The sequence below is a fragment of the Equus caballus genome, chromosome 21 (assembly GCF_041296265.1).
Source record: "Equus caballus isolate H_3958 breed thoroughbred chromosome 21, TB-T2T, whole genome shotgun sequence".
NCBI lineage: Eukaryota > Metazoa > Chordata > Mammalia > Perissodactyla > Equidae > Equus > Equus caballus.
In genome coordinates this window covers 64,328,479-64,346,887 of record NC_091704.1, presented here as the reverse complement: position 1 = coordinate 64,346,887, position 18,409 = coordinate 64,328,479, and the positions used below count along the sequence as shown (strand labels likewise).

Genomic DNA, 18,409 nt, shown 5'->3' with positions numbered 1-18,409 from the left:
TTTAAAAATTTTTTATGTTGTGGTTAAAATATACATAAAATTTACCATTCTAATCATTTTTAAGTGTGCAGTTCAGTGGCATTAAATACAGTCACATTGTTGTGCAACCATCACCATCTTACTGAGATTTTAATTTGCCTTTCCCTAATGACTTCAGCATTTTTTCATTTGTATACCTTCTTTGATGAAGTATCGCTTCAAATCTTTTGCTGATTTTTTTTTCTGGACTATTTTCTTATTGTTAAGACCCCAATTACTAAGCTGGCCAAAGGACTTAAACAGATAATTGACAAAGAAAGAGAACTTGGTAAAATGTGAAGATGTCCAGCTTCACTAGTAATGAAACTCCTTTTTAATTAGCTGCTGTACTACCTCATTATTTTTAACCTTATATTTCCATAATGTAATGTGTTTTACTAGAGGAGTGGTCTACTGTACAAATGGGAGAATATAATAAAGTTGGAGGAGTAGATAGTATGGGTATTATGTAGAATATTGACATTAAATTGTGAAAAAAACAAAACGTTCTAGAAAACTTGATCACACAACCAAGGTGGTTGGGGAGGAAGTGTGATAAAGTCAAAAGGAGTGCTCTTTTGCAGTTGGAGAGTAGGTTTAACCCTCATTTTCTCTTAGCTTGCTTGATAGTTTAGTGGGGCTTCAGTAACTGAGGTAGAGTGAGATAATCTGACTCTTCCCCACCGGCCCTGGCTGACAGAGGTGGTGTTGGGGCTGCAGTTTTTTCCTGCCGTCTTTGGCTGGGGTACAGAGGCAGTTATTGTTTAAAAGTTGTCAATCTTGCTAGGTTACCCCTTTCCTGGTCCTTGGGCTAGAGAAGGCAGGCTTTTGGGGGGAATTTTTTTCTGTCTTCTCACTGGTGTTTCTAGGTTGCCAGCTTCTCTACCTCTGCCTTCAGTCCCAGGATACGTGAAGCAAAAAGCAAACTGAGAGAATTCAGAGAACGTGAGTTCCTTGGGTCCCCAGCTCCCTTGCTGTTCTACCTTCTCTTGATCTTTTAGAGTCTTGTGTTTGTTTTGTATGTGATATCCTAGGTTTTTAACTGTCCTTGGTGGGAGCAGTAGGGAGAAGTGTGTCTATTTCATCTTGGTCTGAAACCTTAAGTCCTCATCGGTCCTCTTGTAGTCTTTACTGCCTTTTTCCCCTAGAGGTAACCACTCTCCTGACTTCTAACGATACATGTTAGTTTTTCTGGTTTTTGAACTTCTTACATGTGGAATTGTATAGTAGGTAGTCTCTCTGTCTGGTTTCTTAACTCAACATCGTTTCATATGATCAATCCAAACTGTGATTTGCAGTTTTAGTTGGTTTATTCTTATTGCCATATAGTATTCAATTGTATGAATATACTAAAATTTATTTATCCATTCTACTGTTGAGAGGCAATTTGAGTAGTCTCCATTTTGGAGGTGGTATTATGGATAGTGCTGCTATGAACATTCTGTACATGTCTTTGAACATAAGTGTAAAGGAAACTATTGATTTTAAGATACTAGCAACATACTACACAAATATATACTATAGACATCATGCACATATAAAACAAGGAAAGAACTTCTTTCCCGCAACCCTAATCCACCAAAGGTAGCAACTAGTAATAGTTCCTTATGTATCCTTCCAGAGTCAGTGTTTAGCTCTCGATACCTATGCCTTTTTTCCCCCGTGCTTTTTCTCCCCAAATGCCCCCAGTACGTAGTTGTATATTCTTAGTTGTGGGTCTTTCTGGTTGTGGCCTTGTTTCAGATTTTTCTGCTGGAACATGGATTGGCAGGGAAGAAGCTTCCATTCCTTCTAGTTCACACACAGACCAGCTAAGGAAATCTGGTTGAGGATATAGAGCAAGAGCAGGTTCAGCCTTTCTCTTCAGCAGCTTTTCCTGGCCTCCAGTTTCCTAATAAGGTGTGGACATGCCCATGACGCGTTCTGCGCAGGATTTGGGGCCTGCTAAACAGCTGAATGTTTGTCTTACAAGTGTTTTATAGCTAGGGTTTATCACCGGTCTAGTTGATTTATACCAACAATCTTTGCTCTTCCATTTAGGGGAGTATTTATGCATGAGGTGCTGTCAACAAAACTCACGTAGTCACATCTTCATCATTTGGGGGAAAAAATCAGTACTGCAAAAGAGGTTTGTGATAGTGTTTTTTGGACCAAGCTCCATATTAGTCATTTAGGTTAAATGATTTTAAGTTAGAATTGGGTTGTCAGTTGCACAGAACTAGTGTTTTCGGAGTGTGTTGAGACAGTATTTAAATCCTCTTCTGCTTTCTTCCTCTGATGAAGATAGAGCCAGTGAAAGTTTTAATCACGTTTTTAAAAAGATGACCAGTGAAATAAGAAAATTGCTGGGGCTGGCCCCGTGGCTGAGTGGTTAAGTTTGCACGCTCCGCTTCGGCAGCCCGGGGTTTTGCTGGTTTGGATCCTGGGGGCGGACATGGCGCTGCTCAGCAGGCCATATTGAGGCGGCGTCCCACATACCACAACTAGAGGGGCCTACAACTAACATATACAACCATGTACTGAGGGGATTTTGGGAGAAAAAGCAGGAAAACAAATTGCTAGCATGAGTTTTCAAATTCGTGTGTGTATATTAAATAAATCACATGCTGAGCCCTCTGGCTAAAGAACTTCATTGATAAAATTGAACTTGGAAGTGTAAGTAAAATAAAAGTTCAGCTGTGATATTTGCAAATTGCATGTTTAACCTTTGCTTATTTTTTTTTAAAGTTTTAGTCTTTAGCATTCCAAACACTCACAAAATAGTATAATATAATAAACCTCCGTATAACCAGCATCTAGACTCAACAGATGCAAGCATATGGCCAGTAATTCTTTCAACCCTTTCCCTCTCCCTCCTCCACACTTCTGCTGGATTATTTTAAAACAAATCACAGATATATCTTTGCATCCATTAATACGTATTCTAAGAGATAATTTCTTTAAAAAGACACATAACCACAATAGCACTATCATTCTACTTACTGACTTTATCCTGCAAGTTTTAAAATGACTGAATATTATTGCTATTAACACGACGTTTACTGGATTCTGTTTAGGATTTCTTTGCAGTTCTTTCTGTTTTAGGATATAGCCTACTAGGGATGTATGATCATATTACCTTTTTAAAGTCTCTAAAATCTTTTCTGTGGTAAACTTGATATACATATGTTTGATTTGTTTTTGATTTAGGAGTTGCTTGTTTTCCATTTTGATGTAGCTTTTTTTATAATTATGTAAAAGATTTCCATAGTTCTAAAACAAGTTGATTCAGAAGTCTCATGTTTCCTTCCCTTTTCTTTTATAGAATCGTTGGAGGCTTGTGAAGCTTGTGATAAAATAATGAAAATTTTGTGTATGTGTGTATTTTGAGAGAAGCTTAGTTATTATCCGAATTTTTTCAAAGGTTCCATGAGCAAGAAAAAAGATTGGAACTACTACTATAGAGCAGTAATTCTCAAACCTTTTTGGTCTCAAGATCCCTTTACACTCTTAAAAACATAAAGACTCAGAAGAGCTTTTATTTGCCATATGAAAAACCCACAAAATTTGGAAATATTTATTAATTTACTTAACAGCACACCCATTCCGTGCTAATATAATTTTTTTCGTGAAAATAACTATATACTCCAAATCTAAAATATTGATGAGAAGAGTGGATTTGTTTCATATTGGCAAATCTCTTAAATGTCTAGTTTAATGGGAGGCAGCTGGATTTTTTCATCTGTGGCTGCATTCAATCAGTTTCCTCATGTGGCATCTGGAAAACTTCACTGTACACTGGCAAGACAATGAGAGTACACTGTCTTAGTGTTACGATAAAAATAGTTTTGACCTTGCAGAGGCTGGGTGAGTCCCGGTTCTCTACTCTAGACTCTGTGTTAAGCAGAACCCTGAGGCCTGATTTAGATTTGTTATTTGCTTTGCTTATTTTTTTTGTTTTAAAGATTTTATTTTTACTTTTTCTCCCCCAAACCCCCCAGTACATAGCTGTATATTTTTAGTTGTGAGTCCTTCTAGTTGTGGCATGTGGGATGCCATGTCGGCATGGCCTGATGAGCAGTGCCATGTCTGTGCCCAGGATTCGAACCAGCAAAACCCTGGGCAGTTGAAGCCCAGGTGCGTGAACTTAACCTCTTGGCCACAGGGCCGGCCCCTGCCCTGCTTATTTTTGTTTGTTGGTTTGTCATTCAGAAGGACGGGGGTCTTCTGAAAATGGGTCCTGCTTTATTCATATGTGTTTCTCCGTCTCTCTAAGTGCAGGTCCTGTGTCTTCAATTCCTGGCCCTGGCTTCCCGGGAATGTTGGGAGGTGTGCCTCCTGGAGTGAGTGCACCCGCGAGCTGGATGTTATGCGGCCCTTACTGCAGCTACCTCGTGCTGCCCTGCGTGGGGGCTGGTCAAATTGCAGGACAAGCCTACCTAGCAACCGTTGGCACCCCTCGGTGTCTCCCTGCATGCCCTGCGGGTAGCAGCCCAACAAAGGCAATCACTGCTCCACCCCAGTTCATCGCTGCATATGCAGTGGCTGACCAGTCAGCGTATATCTGGAGGGCCATGTGGCAACCCTTGTTCCTGTGATCCGGCAGTGTCCTCTGCCCTCGCAGCTTGCCTCTGCACTGTGTTCTTGCCACGCTGTCACTGCTGCAGCCTACTTCCTGCTTCCACAGCCCCCTGCAATGGCTTTGAGTACTTTTTCCCTCCAGCCTGGCTAACTGGTATTTCTAGAACTAATCCATCCCTGTGGGTGCCAGCAGCTCTGGTGATTTTAGAACCTAGATCTATCGCGCGTCTCATGGCCCTATCAGCTACTTTAGGTGGAAGTTGTAGTGCCTATAGTAGTGACCACAGTGACTTGGAATCCAGGTGATGGGGAATCTGGGTGTGTTCGGTTCCACGGAGGGAGCCTCATAATCAACTACCCCAACCAAGGAAGGCAGCAGTCGCGCAAATTACCTGCTCGCGACCCAGGAGAGCAGTGATGAAAAACAACACTGGACTCTTTCGAGGTCCTGTAATTGGAATAAGTCCGCTTTAAATCCTTTGAGGAGGATCCATTGCAGGGCAAGTCTGGTGCCGGCAGCTGCAGTAATCCCGGCTTCAATGCAGAGTATTGAATTCAGTGCAGTTAAAATGCTTGTGCGGATCTTCGGCGCCGCAGGATTCTCAGCGCCCTGGCGTGTCGACCACGGGGGAGCCCCTGCCCCCGCCCCCTGCCTCTGGACGTCCTCTTGGCTCTTAGCTGAGTTTCTTTAGTCTGAAGTGTGTACTGGGAGAAAATTAGAGTGTTCAAAGCAGGCGCCAGCTGTATGGATACTGTCCCTGGCACTCGTGGAACGAGGGCACGGTTCTATTTTGTTTGTGTCGGAACTTTGATAGCGGAGGCTGATTGGGCGGAGTGGGCTGGGGCGTTGGTATTGCACCGCTAGAGCTCAGAGTCTTAGACCGGTCAAGACGGAGCAGACACAGAGCTGTTGCCAAGGATGTTTTCATTAATCAAGGATGAAGGTGAAGGTGGGGGGTTTGAAGAGGTTCAGATCCCCGGTAGTTCTGACTATAAACGATGCTGACCGCCAGCGTTGTTCCAGTGACCCGTGGACAGCTTCCGGGAAACCAAAGTCCTTCGGCTGATGGTAGCTGAAGGGTCTAGTTCCAAAGCTGAAATTGAAAGGCACAGCAGTGGAGTCTGCGCCTAATTTGACTCAACTTGGGCACTCACCTGGCTCCGGCGTGGACAGGGCTGATAATTGATAGCTCTTTCTTGGGTGGTGGTACATGGCCTTTCTGCATTGGTGGAGTGATTTGTCTGGCTTACTGATAACCAAGGGGTCTAGCTTGCTAACCACTTAGGGCACTCTGAGTGCTCAGTATCCCTCAACTTCGACAGGTGGCGTTCCGCCACCCGAGATTGAGCATTCGCAAGTCTGTGATGCTCTTAAATATCGCGGACCACGCGCAGCACCTCTCAATGTGTACGTACCCCAGTTCATCGTTTGCCCGGGACCCGTTAAACCCATTAGTGATGGGCTTGACTTGCAATTATTCCCCATTAATGAGGAATTACCTGTAAGAGAGTAGATTAAAAGCCTGCAGTAAGTCCCTGCCCCTTCTACACACTGCCCATCGCTCCTCAGATTGCCCAGTTGGTATCGGCACTTGGCCCTGGCAGGTCGCAAAGAAGACAGTCGAAATAAAAGTTACAACCAGGTTTGGGTAGGTGGTCCTGCGGGAGGAGCATTATGGAGTGAGCGAGCAGGGTGGATCGGTTGTCATTCCTTCTCCGTAGTCACGGGCCACCCCAGGGGAGGAGGTGGACAGATGTGCCCCGAGGACCACTTGGTGCGGTGGGTTGGGGGAAGGGTGAACGGTGAGCTGCTGCCATCTAGCCACTGACTTGGTAGTCGTGGGCTCTGGTAGCTTCTGTTTAAGGCGGCCACTGGCTCGCCTCTCTCTGGCCTGGTGCCTCCCTGATCTTGGGGTGCCCTCGACCCAAATTGTGTGTGGATGGGTGTCTGTCTCTTTCCCTCTCATGGAGTAAGGTGAAGCTAAAAGGGATGTCTTTCATGCTCGCCCACTGCTGTTACTATGTTTAAGTCCTTAGATCTGTTTCTGTGGAGTGTAATCTGTTAGGACCCGACTTAACTTAGGACTTTTAAACTGTTAGGACTGGAGTTTAAAACTGTCAGGACGCTAATGGTGACCTGATTTTGCATATTTCTGTTAGCATTTGTTGGTTATGGTGGAATGCAGTTTTAAATAAAAACTTTATTTTTAACTTTTTATTTTTTTCTTTTATTGTGTCTGTGTGTTTATTGAGGTAACATTGGTTTATAACAGCATATAAATTTCAGGTGTACATCATTATATTTCAACTTCTGTATAGACTATATCATGTTCACCACCAAAAGTCTAGTTTCCATTGTTATTTTCGATTTTGATTTGTTTACAGAGCTCTCATACAAAGGTATGGTTGACCTTTTTATATATTAGGAAATTTCTTAGTTTCAGATATATTCTTGAATATTATCCTAATCAGACTTTTCAGTTTTCCGTGACGTTGATTGTTTTATCTAGTAATAGATTCTTGCTTTAACATGCAGTATTTTAGTTTTTGGTGGTTTTTTTTTAAAGTTATAACCAAAGATAATTTAATTTTTCTTTTTCTTTAACAGACATATGTAGAGTGTGTCGGTCCGAAGGAACCCCTGAGAAACCTCTCTATCACCCTTGTGTGTGTACTGGCAGTATTAAGTTTATCCATCAAGAATGGTGAGTCACCCTTTTAGAAAATTTTATGTCTAAGCTACAGTTTTGTCATCTATATAATAAGGGGGATTGTTTCAATGAGCTTCCTCTATAATTAATTTTTTAAAAATTTTGTTAAAAAAATTTGAAAATTACCCATGCTGCTTATTACCATGCCGTGTCATTTTGGTATCTAGTCTTCCAGATACATGCGGCTGTTTGTTTATTTCTACCATGGAGAGCTTCTTTTGTTCTTTGAAAGTGTTAACGTTTTCTAGTTTTGGTTGGCGTGATAATAGCTTACGTTTATGAAATGCTTTGTGGTAGGTAGTGCCCAGTGCTTTTACACAACTTAACTCATTTCTTACAACAAAACTGTGGCCTGAGGTAGTAGTAGTAGAATTTTGCAGTTGAGGAAACTGAAGCAGAGAAAGGTTAAGTAACTTGTCCTAGGTAACACAGCTAGCCAGTTATTTACAGAACTAGGATTCAGACCTCACCACCAGGGTAACAGTATTATCAGACAAGTATTAGAGTTCATGTTGAAGCTTGGAGAGTCTTTGATATTCATTTAGTTTTGGGGAGATTACAATTTAGATTAATTGAACCTTTTTAATAGTAGAAAAAATACTGTTTTTATCTGTTATAGTTTTGTACTCTCAGAAGGCATCAGTTATGAAAAGTTGAGTATTATAAATTTGAAATTGTCAAAGTTGTAAAAACTCTTTGATTATAAAGTTTTAATGAAACAGAAGATTAGTTTTCGGTGAAACCTTAAAGTTTCTTTGTTATAAACACTGTACTTATGAATGTATTTGTAATTGCAGCTTAGTTCAGTGGCTGAAACACAGTCGAAAAGAATACTGTGAATTATGCAAGCACAGATTTGCATTCACACCAAGTAAGTTCTTTAGAAGTTGTCACTGCATTTTTGAATTATAACTGACCGCATAAAGGGATTTCAGCAGCTTTAAAGCAACTATTTTGAACTTAATTTGTTTTTGATAGTAATAGACAGTACTGCTATAACATTTTGGAAAATATTTTTAAAAACTACGTCAGCTTTTAACACACACATATGAGATGGAGAGTGATTTAACTTGTGAGATAGTTCTTTTTTCTTTGTTCTTTAATTTTGTGGAAAAGTTCAAATGTATACAAAGGAATAATGAGCCCATATATACCCGTCACTCAATTTGACCCATTTTTAACTCATGTCCTTTGTATGGCATCACCTGTACTGTTACTCCCCACCTCTCCATCCTTTTTAAAGCAAATCCTATCATTTATAATTTCATCTGTACATATTTTAGTATGTATCTCTAAGAGTAAGGGTTCTTTTTAAAAAGCATAACTGTAATACCATTATTCACTCAGAAAAATTAATGGTGCCTTGATTTTATCAAATATCCCATCATTGTTCAAATTTGGGGTATCTTTTGAGTTAAAATTGTGTAAATTGGAATGAAAATAATAAAGGCAAAGTTTTAGTTTACCTTTTTCTTCTTTTTTTTCTTTTTTTGCTGAGGAAGATTTACCCTGAGCTAACTTCTGTTGCCAGTCTTCCTCTTTTTGCTTGGGGAAGATTTGCCCTGAGCTAATAACATCTTTGCTAATCTTCCTCTGTTTTGTATGTGGGTCGCTGCCACAGCATGGCCACTAATGAGTGGTGTGGGTCCCCACCTGGGAACCGAATCTGGGCTGCTGAAGTGGAGTGCGCTGAACTTAACCACTAGGCCACGGGGCTGATCCTGAGACTTTTTAAGCTCAATATTTTGTATGCCTATGTTAAATATTTTGCAGGTCTTTAAAATTTCAATTATATATTATAATTCCTGCACCTACTGATTGATACGTAATGTTCATCTTAAATAAGAGGAGGACTATACTGGCAATTTATCAAGAATTTGAAGCATAATTTTCATTCTGGAATCCTAGTAAATTGCCCTCCTCCCTCAAAGTTTTTATTTTTTTTTAAAGTACCTTGAGCTGCTCAGTATAAAGGCTGTAAATAGTATTAGTTTTACTTTTATATATGATGAGTATAAAAGATTAAAGTCATTACAATTTCACTTTTGAAGCTTTATATTCATCACCACCAAAAAACGTCAGTTCTGTTAATTTGTGGTCTTTAATTTTCTGTAGGGCATAATAGCAAACTATAAGACTGAGTATCTTCATGAAGTTTGATTGATAGGAAATACTCCTGTGACCTTTTTTACTTTGAGGCCATTAAAGGCTTGTGTTTGTACGTTTTAGTTTTCATCTGACAGTCATATACTGTTTTATCTTTCTCAAAAACTATTTTTGGTTAATGACTTATTCTTGTGTATTGAATATCCTTTTAAAGTAAGTGATCTTGTGGGTGTGTTGTAAAAAGTTGCTACTTCTTGTGTATTTCTTAATGTTTGTAGCTGTAATGGCTACATTTATAATTATAGCATTTATAATAGTGCTCTCATAAATTTCAGATTATTGATTTTAAAACTTTATACGTCATAATTCCTTGTTTTGGCCTCACTGGAATAGGAGGCGTGCGTTTGTTCTTCCTACATGTTCTTTCTGAGATGCCTGTGGTAGAGCAGTGGTTTTCATTGGAACCATTTAAAATAGGGAAATCTTTCTAGAACATCTTGCAGAGAGATGGGAAGACTTGAATTTACCATTTGGAATGTTGATTATTGTGCTCAAATTGAGGTGGGGGGTGGCTAGCAAATGCCAGCAGGCTGTGTGCTCCCACATAAGATGGCTCTGCTACAGATTGCTGTGGTTTTTAACTGCTGTGTCTAAGACTTGTGTTTGGGAGGAGGGGTCGCTTCTTGATTACATGCCATCAGTTTCACTTTTTTCCTCTGTTGGTTTATCTAATCTTTTATAATTTGGGAAACCAGGTAGTTAGATTGTGTGAGTGCTAAAATATGTATAAATTAGCTTTGCATGAAGTTCATGGCTGTGAGTGAGGGATGTGAACTTCCCTTGAATCTTTGCTCCTGCTCAGAGGACTTTTTTGTTGGCTTCTACACTTCACATGTGATTTGCTTTCGTAAGTGACTTCTGGGTAAATGTGGTGTTGTTGTAACTATTTGATTCGGTTTTTTTTATATTAAGAAAAAATATTAAGTGCAATACAAATGTTGAAAGTTAAGATAGTTCCTCATGCCTATTTTATATTTATGAATTAAGCTGTTTTTAAATCTTCATGAAATTGTGTGTACTTTTTTCCTTTTATAGTTTATTCCCCAGATATGCCTTCACGGCTTCCAATCCAGGACATATTTGCTGGACTGGTCACGAGTATTGGCACTGCAATACGATATTGGTTTCATTATACACTTGTGGCCTTCGCGTGGTTGGGAGTTGTTCCTCTTACAGCATGTGAGTATTCATTCCTCTGTGGTTGGAGTTAAAAACATTGCATAGCTATTTATTATTATAAAGTAATATTGCATTGTGTTTTTGTTCAAATGATATTTAATTATTTGATATTGTAATGTCAGATATTACGAAAACCTCACTTAGAAAACATTCACTTGAGTTAAGGACTATTTTTTAACAGGTCAGTTTCTTGAATGAATGTGGGAAAGGAAAACACAGCATATAGAAGCTAATAATGAAAGTCATGAAAGAATTGAAAAAGCAGAATCAAACCATAATTGCAAGAAACTTGGATTTTATTCTTGAAGTATATTAGAGCTTTTAAGGACTGCAAAAGATGGGTTCTTTTGAGTTTTTTTCACCCTTTTAAAAGAAACTCACATATTTAATGGTCGTGAATAATTGAGAGGCTTGTCTTTCGGATATGGAAGGCTTTCTGGGAGGTTGGTGCACTAACCCTTATTTGACCTCTTTTGGGTTCTTCGTTGTTCTTAGACATGAAGAGGGGTAGATAAGCCTATGGTGCCAGAGTATACAGATATGATTCTTTGGAGTTAAATGCGAATAGGATTTTTGAATAAGTATAATTAATATCCTCATGTCTCCTTAAAATAAAATGAACTTGATCATTTATGAAAATGAAAGTATTGGGAGATACACCAAGCAGTAGAATAGGTGCAGAATAGTGAATTAGTGAGCTGGAAGATTGAGCAAAGAGTTCTCCAGGAGGTAACTCACATAGACCAGAAGTTGCAAGTATAAGGAAAAAAGTGAAAGGTGGAGGCTACATCCACTCGTTTCAGTATCTGTTAAGTAGTTCCAGAAGGTAAAAGAGATAATGGAGATGAAGAAAAGATGGACATATTTTAGATTGGACAAGAGAGAGCTGACAGTGATAAGGGAAAGAGACTCAGAAACCTAGATACCTTCTCAAGTTTTCCAGTGCTGAGTAGGGTGGTGTATAGAATTTACACTTCCCGATTATCCTCCAAAGTAAGGAAAATCAGACTGGCATCAGACTTAAAATGAGCAACATTGAGTCGTGGAAGACAGCAGAAACTTGAAAATTTGACAATTTTTTTTTTTTTTAAAGATTTTATTTTTTCCTTTTTCTCCCCAAAGCCCCCCGGTACATAGTTGTGTATTCTTCGTTGTGGGTTCTTCTAGTTGTGGCATGTGGGACGCTGCCTCAGCGTGGTCTGATGAGCAGTGCCATGTCCGCGCCCAGGATTCGAACTAACGAAACACTGGGCCGCCTGCAGCGGAGCGCGCGAACCCAACCACTCGGCCATGGGGCCAGCCCGAAAATTTGACAATTTTTAAACCTAAAATATTCTACCCGTAAGTTGTTCTCAGATGGAAGAACAAAATACAGACATTACAGTAGATGCAAGGGCTTGGCAAGTTTATCACCTCACACTATTTATCAAAAAAGTGTTTGAGAATATACTAAAATGAGCAAGGAATCGAAGAGAGAGAAAGGTGTGAGCTACAAAGGAAAACAAATGCTTCTTATAGCTAAATTGCAATTATTGTTAACCTACAATAATTAATAATTCTTAGGTAACAGCATGGAACTAAAATTCTGGATGATCTTAACAGGGGAGAAATTGTGAAGGGAAGATAGAAATGAGAGCTTTTTAAGTTGTCTTATTTATGGGGCGATTCTAGATGCCCTAGAAACAGATAGCAAAGTACGGTGCAACAATGCATTAAAAATATAGAGGTGACCAAATAGAGTCCAGAACTAGACCCACAGTAGCGTCATCACCTGATTAACAACAGAGGTGCCGCCACTGTTCCGTGGAGGAAAGATGGTCTTTTCAATAAATGGTATAGCATCTACTGGATGACCGTAAGGAGAAAAATGAACCATATCATTACCTCACACCTGACACAAAAATTTGTTCGAGATGGATCATAAGCCTGAGTGTGAACATTTAAACCAAAAAACTTCTGAAAGAAAATAGATCATAACCATAAAAGAAAATACTAATAAATTGGACTTAATTAAAATTAAGAATTTTTATTCATGCTCAGATACCTTTAAGAGAGAGAGGCAAGCCGCAGAATGAGAGAAGATATTTGCATTACACATATCCGACAAAGGACTTGAATCGAGTATATAAAGAACTATAAATCAGTAAGAAAAGAGCAGACAACCCAATTACAAAGTGGATGGAAGATTTGGACATGTGTTTCTGGAAAGAAGATTATCCAAATAGCCAGTAAACACATGAAAAGATGCTCATGAGGGAAATGCACAGGAACATACTGATACGGACTCAGCAGTGTGGCTGAAATTAAAAGACAAGAGAATGCCAAATGTCTCTTAGGATGTGGAGCATCTGGAACATGCTTACGTTGATGATGGAAGTATATATGCTATAACCACTTTGGAAAACTATTTGGCATTATCTACCAATGCTAGATATTACAAATACCTTATGATCCAGCACTTTCATTTCTGAGACTGTAGCTGACAGAAACATGAGCTTTGTGTCTGCTAAAAGATGTGTATAAGAATGATCACAGCAGTTTTGCTAATGGTAGTTAAAAAGTGGAACCAACCAGATGCCTGTCCATAACAGTAGAATGGATACATTGTGGTTTATCCACACAATGGGATGCTACTTAGCAGTGAAAAACAGAGCTGATTATTGTGACATGGAATAACATGGATGAATTTCACTTCTTTGAGAAAAAGAAACTAGGTGTGAAAGAGTATGGATTATATGATTGCATCTGTGCAAAATTTAAAAATAGGCCAAATTGATCTATGGTGATAGAGATCAGAATAGCGGTTACCTTTTCCTGGAGATACTGACTTGGAATGGGCTTGAGGAAGACTTCTGGGGAGCTGGAAATGTTGAGTATCTTGATCTGGGTGGCACATGCTGCGTAATGATGTTTTGGTCAGTGATGGACTGCATATATAAGAGTGGTCCCATAAGATTAGTACCATATAGCCTAGGTGTGTAGTAGGCTACAGCATCTAGGTTTGTGTAAATACACTTTATGATGTTTGAACAGTGATGAAATCACCTAACGATGGATTTCTCAGAATGTATCCCTGCTGTTAAATGACGCATGACTGTATAAAATTCACCCCAGAGATACAGTTAAGATTTATGTGAATTTTACCTTAATAAAAAAGCAACGAAAGATTTAAAGATAACTGCTGGAACAATAGAAATAGGATGATCAGTTTTCATCCTGGGGAATGGGAGTTGGAAACAACAAATGAAATTTGGAAAGTCCAACAAAAGATAGGAAAGATGGGAAGGGAGGGCGGGGGCGGGGGGAGGTGAAAGAGAGGAGAGGATGTGGTTGCAGCATCTGTAGTCGTGAAGGTTTAGATATCTCTACTGCAGGACAGAGCCTCACAGTTGTGTAGGTATAAAAGTGTTCCACTATGGGAGATAAGTACAGAGCAGCCAAGGTTAGTGCTAAAGGGATTTGTTAGCAAATGCTAACAAAACGCAGGAGCAGTATTAATCAGCCAGATATCTTCAAAATGAAAAGCTTTAGACGGGGAAAAGCATTATATTGCATATTAATGAAAGGCGTGGTCCAATAAGAAAATAAAACTTAAAAACTTTTATGCACCAGAAAACCAGACTTAGAAATATATTTGTAAAGCATCCAGTCACAGTGGAAGACTTAACCCCTCTCTCAGGAGATCACACAGTCAGACGTTAGTAAGAACTTCGAGGATTTAAGGAGCACAGCCAACAAGCTTGGTTGCTGTTCTGACTTGTCTACCTGTACACAGACATGATTAAAATCTAAATTATATCACACAATACATATCCTGTAACTTTTTTCTTAAGTTAGCAGTGTACGCTGACTGTCTTTCCATGCAGCTAGGTGTTGAGCTACCTTGTTTTTTGATGGATGAATAGCACTCTGTAATAAGGAGGCCTATAATTTATGAATCCCTTTTCCTGTCTACAAACATTGGGTTTGTTGTCACTTGTACTTTGTTACAGGCATTCTTTTTTTTTTTTTTCATTTGTTTGTTTATTTTCAGATGTACATCATAATATATTTTGAATTCTGTGTAGAATTACGTCATGTTCACCACCCGAAAACATTATAGTCCATCCCTCACATGTGAGCCTAATCACCCCTTTGCCCTCCCTCCTCCCCCTTCCCCGTTACAGACATTCTTGCTTTGAATATTTTATACACATATATGTTAAGTAATTTCTTTTACAGGAAATCTTTTCCTACCTTGCCATTTTGACTTGGCTTTTCAAAACAGCCATTCAAGTCACCGAGAATTTCTGATACACAGCTATAGGGATGCTTAAGCTAAACACAAGTACTGGTTTGAGAGTAAACAGAAACTGGTTGAGAGGAACCTTTCCTCTTGGGACCCCATTTCCAAATCTTTTCCTGCCTTTTCTGAGAGGATAAGGGGACTGCCGTGCCTTCACCCACACTTCCTCTTTCCCTTCATGGCCAGTTTTAAGATTTTCTCCTTTTGAGGACCCTTGAATCTGCTTTTAAAAAATTGGTCGATAGTTTGCTGTTCATGGCGTTGGAGCATATACTCTACTGAAAAGCCTTCTTAATTTAAAACATTTGCATGCCTAAAACTGAAACCCTTTATTTTCATGAGCAGACTCAATGAATGTTAGAAGTCTGGGTTAAAAAAAGTAATCCAGGGGCCGGCCCTGTGGCTGAGTGGTTAAGTTCACGCGTTCTACTTTGGCGGCCCAGGGTTTTACTGGTTTGGATCCTGGGCACTGACATGGCACTGCTCGTCAGGCCATGCTGAGGTGGTGTCCCACGTGCCTCAACTAGAAGGACTCACAACTAAAATCTGCAACTGTGTAGTAGGGGGATTGAGGGAGAAAAAGCTGGAAAAAAAAATAGAAGATTGGCAACAGTTGTTAGCTCAGGTGCCAATCTTTAAAAAAAAACCAAAACCTTATAATTTTGGAGATCTTTAGATTGTTTTTTTCCTTTTCAAAAATCTATGCTCATTCAGTTAAAACAAATCTAGAGAGAATCTAAACTTTAAACTTATTTTATAACATTTATTCCTCACTCTCACTATTTTTATGCTTGACCATGTGTGTTTTCTTTTTAATTTAGTATTTTGAGACTCAGACTTGCAAAGACTCAATGCTCATTTCAGTGACATTCACAGCGTTCCACTTTACCTCTGTTTAATTGAGCAACTGTCTGCGTTCATGATGAGAGTTGTGACTGTGTGCCTTCATGCCCTTTTTTTGTAGGCCGCATCTACAAGTGCTTGTTTACTGGCTCTGTGAGCTCACTACTGACACTGCCACTAGACATGCTGTCCACGTGAGTATGGACCTTTGTGACAGAGGAAGGCTGCACAGTGTAGATGGTGCTCGTGTTTTTCTCCACGTATTTATTTTTGTTGTAATTTGAAAAGTCCTCTGTTCCAAGGACAAATAATTTCTCTCTCTTATTCTAACAGTTATAGCTACAGTAGAAGTAGCTGACCTATATAAGTGATGTCTGTTTTAAAACACACTTGTTGTAAAGGACTGTTTTGTAATGGAGGGACAGGTTGTTAAATAGGCTGTTGTATAGTGCAAGTATGTTCATAGTTGAGTGTTCATTTAAGCGTGTGTTTTTAATAACAGACATTCAAATTCAAATTGATTTTTAAAATGTTTCTCATGATTATTAGGATATGGGCCCTAAAAGCTTGTTCACTGTAGTTGTTTTACTGGATCTTAATTTGACATTAAGCGGTGTAATTGCATTTTTGGGGAAAGACATACTACATGTGTTTTATTTATTACTGATGTCAGAACTACAAATGCTGTAAATGATGAACTATATCAAGATCATTAGAATATTAAGCCTTCAAAAGATTGCACCCATATTTGCTAAATCTTCTTTTGTACCCAACTGGTCTTTGGTTCCTGATCCCTGTGCCAGTAAAGGCAAGAACAGTATAAGACTCTTATGGGACAGAAGCACTGGGAGTATATTACCATAAAAATAAGCCAAATGACAATGGAAGAGAGGCAGAGATGTATGTTACATTTCTGATAGAAAAGGAGTTAGGAAGGAAGTCTTTTAAGTATCTTGTGTCTGCATCATTTATTTTTTATTTGTTTTTTATTGAGTTCATAATAGTTTACATCAATGTGAGATTTCAGTGGTACATTATTTCTTGACTGTCACCACGTGAGTGCTCCCTTCACCCCAAGTGCCTCCCCCTTCCCCTGGTAACCACTGAACTGTTTTCTTTGTCCATGTGCTTGTTTATCTTCTACATATGAGTGAAATCATCTCGTGTTTGTCTTTCTCAGACTGGCTTATTTCGCTTAGCATAACTCCTTCTAAGTCCTTCCATGTTAGTGCAAATGGGATGAATTTCTCTTTTTTTCTGGCTGAGTAGTAGTCCATTGTATATATATACCACATCTTCTTTATCCAATCATCAGTCGATGGGCAGTTGGGTTGCTTCCATGTCTTGGCTATTGTGAAAAGTCCTGCAGTGAACATAGGGGTGCGTATGTTATTTTGGATTGTTGATTTCAAATTGTTTGGGTAGATACCCAGTAGTGGGATAGCTGGGTCATATGGTAGGTCTCTTTTTAGTTTTTCGAGGAATCTCCATATTGTTTTCCATAGTGGTTGCACCAGTTTGCATTCTCACCAGTAGTGTGTGAGGGTTCCCTTCTCTCCACACCCTCTCCAACATTTGTTATTTTTAGTCTTAGTGATTATAGCCATTCTAACAGGCATAAGGTGGTATCTTAGTGTAGTTTTGATTTGCATTTCCCTGATGATAAGTGATGTTGGACATGTTTTCATGTGTTTTTTGGCCACCTGTATATCTTCTTTGGAAAAATGTCTGCTCATCTCCTCTGCCCAATTTTTGATCCGGTGGTTTGCTTTTTTATTGTTCATATGTGTGAGTGAGTTCCTTATATGTTATGGAGATTAACCCCTTGTCAGATAAATGATTTGCAAATATTTTCTCCCAATTGGTGGGTTGTCTCTTTGTTTTGATCCTAGTTTCTTTTGCGTTGCAGAAGCTCTTTAGTCTGATGAATTCCCACTTGTTTATTTTTTCTTTTGTTTCCATTGTCTGAGAGGACATGGTATTTGAAAACATCCTTTATAGTTCAATGTCAAGGAGTGTACTACCAGTATTATCCTCCAGGAGTTTTATAGTTTCGGGGTGTATCTTCAAGTCTTTCATCCATTTTGGGTTTATTTTTGTGTATGGTGTGACATAGTGGTTTACCTTCATTCTTTTGCATGCGGCTGTCCAGTTTTCCCAGCACCATTTATTGAGGAGACTGTCTTTTCTCCATTGTATGTTCTTGGCACCTTTGTCAAAGATTAGCTGACCGTATATGTGTGATTTTATTTCTGGGCTTTCAGTTCTGTTCCCTGGATCTGTGTACCTGTTTTTGTACCAGTACCACGCTATTTTGGTCACTACGGCTTTGTGGTACATTTTGAAGTCAGGGATTGTGATGCCTCCAGCTTTGTTCTTTTTTCTCAGGATTACCTTAGCAATTCGAGGTCTTTGATTGCCCCATATGAATTTTAGTTTTCTTTGCTCTGTTTTTGTGAAGAATGTCATTGGGATTCTGATAGGGATTACATGGAATCTGTAGATTGCTTTGGGTAGTATGGACATTTTAAACTATGTTTATTCTTCCAATCCATGAACAAGGAATCTCTTTCCATCTCTTTAAGTCGTTATCAGTTTCTCTCAGTAATGTCATAGTTTTCATTGTATAAGTCCTTCACGTCCTTGG

At 39.2% G+C, this 18,409-nt stretch overlaps 1 protein-coding gene across 3 annotated transcripts in view; it reads left to right on the top strand.

Annotated features, from left to right (window-relative positions):
* The window catches only part of MARCHF6 (membrane associated ring-CH-type finger 6), an 84,411-nt gene that overhangs the window by 13,665 nt on the left and 52,337 nt on the right, over positions 1-18,409 (top strand). For 2 of the 3 annotated variants that reach the window (XM_023625850.2, XM_070246044.1), the window contains exons 2-5: positions 7,187-7,283; positions 8,087-8,160; positions 10,491-10,634; positions 15,884-15,956. In XM_023625850.2, the coding sequence (XP_023481618.1) occupies positions 7,187-7,283; positions 8,087-8,160; positions 10,491-10,634; positions 15,884-15,956 (388 nt within the window). Of the gene's footprint in view, positions 1-5,369; positions 5,523-7,186; positions 7,284-8,086; positions 8,161-10,490; positions 10,635-15,883; positions 15,957-18,409 lie in introns of those variants that run through there. The other variant, XM_014734935.3, reaches the window with a different exon arrangement.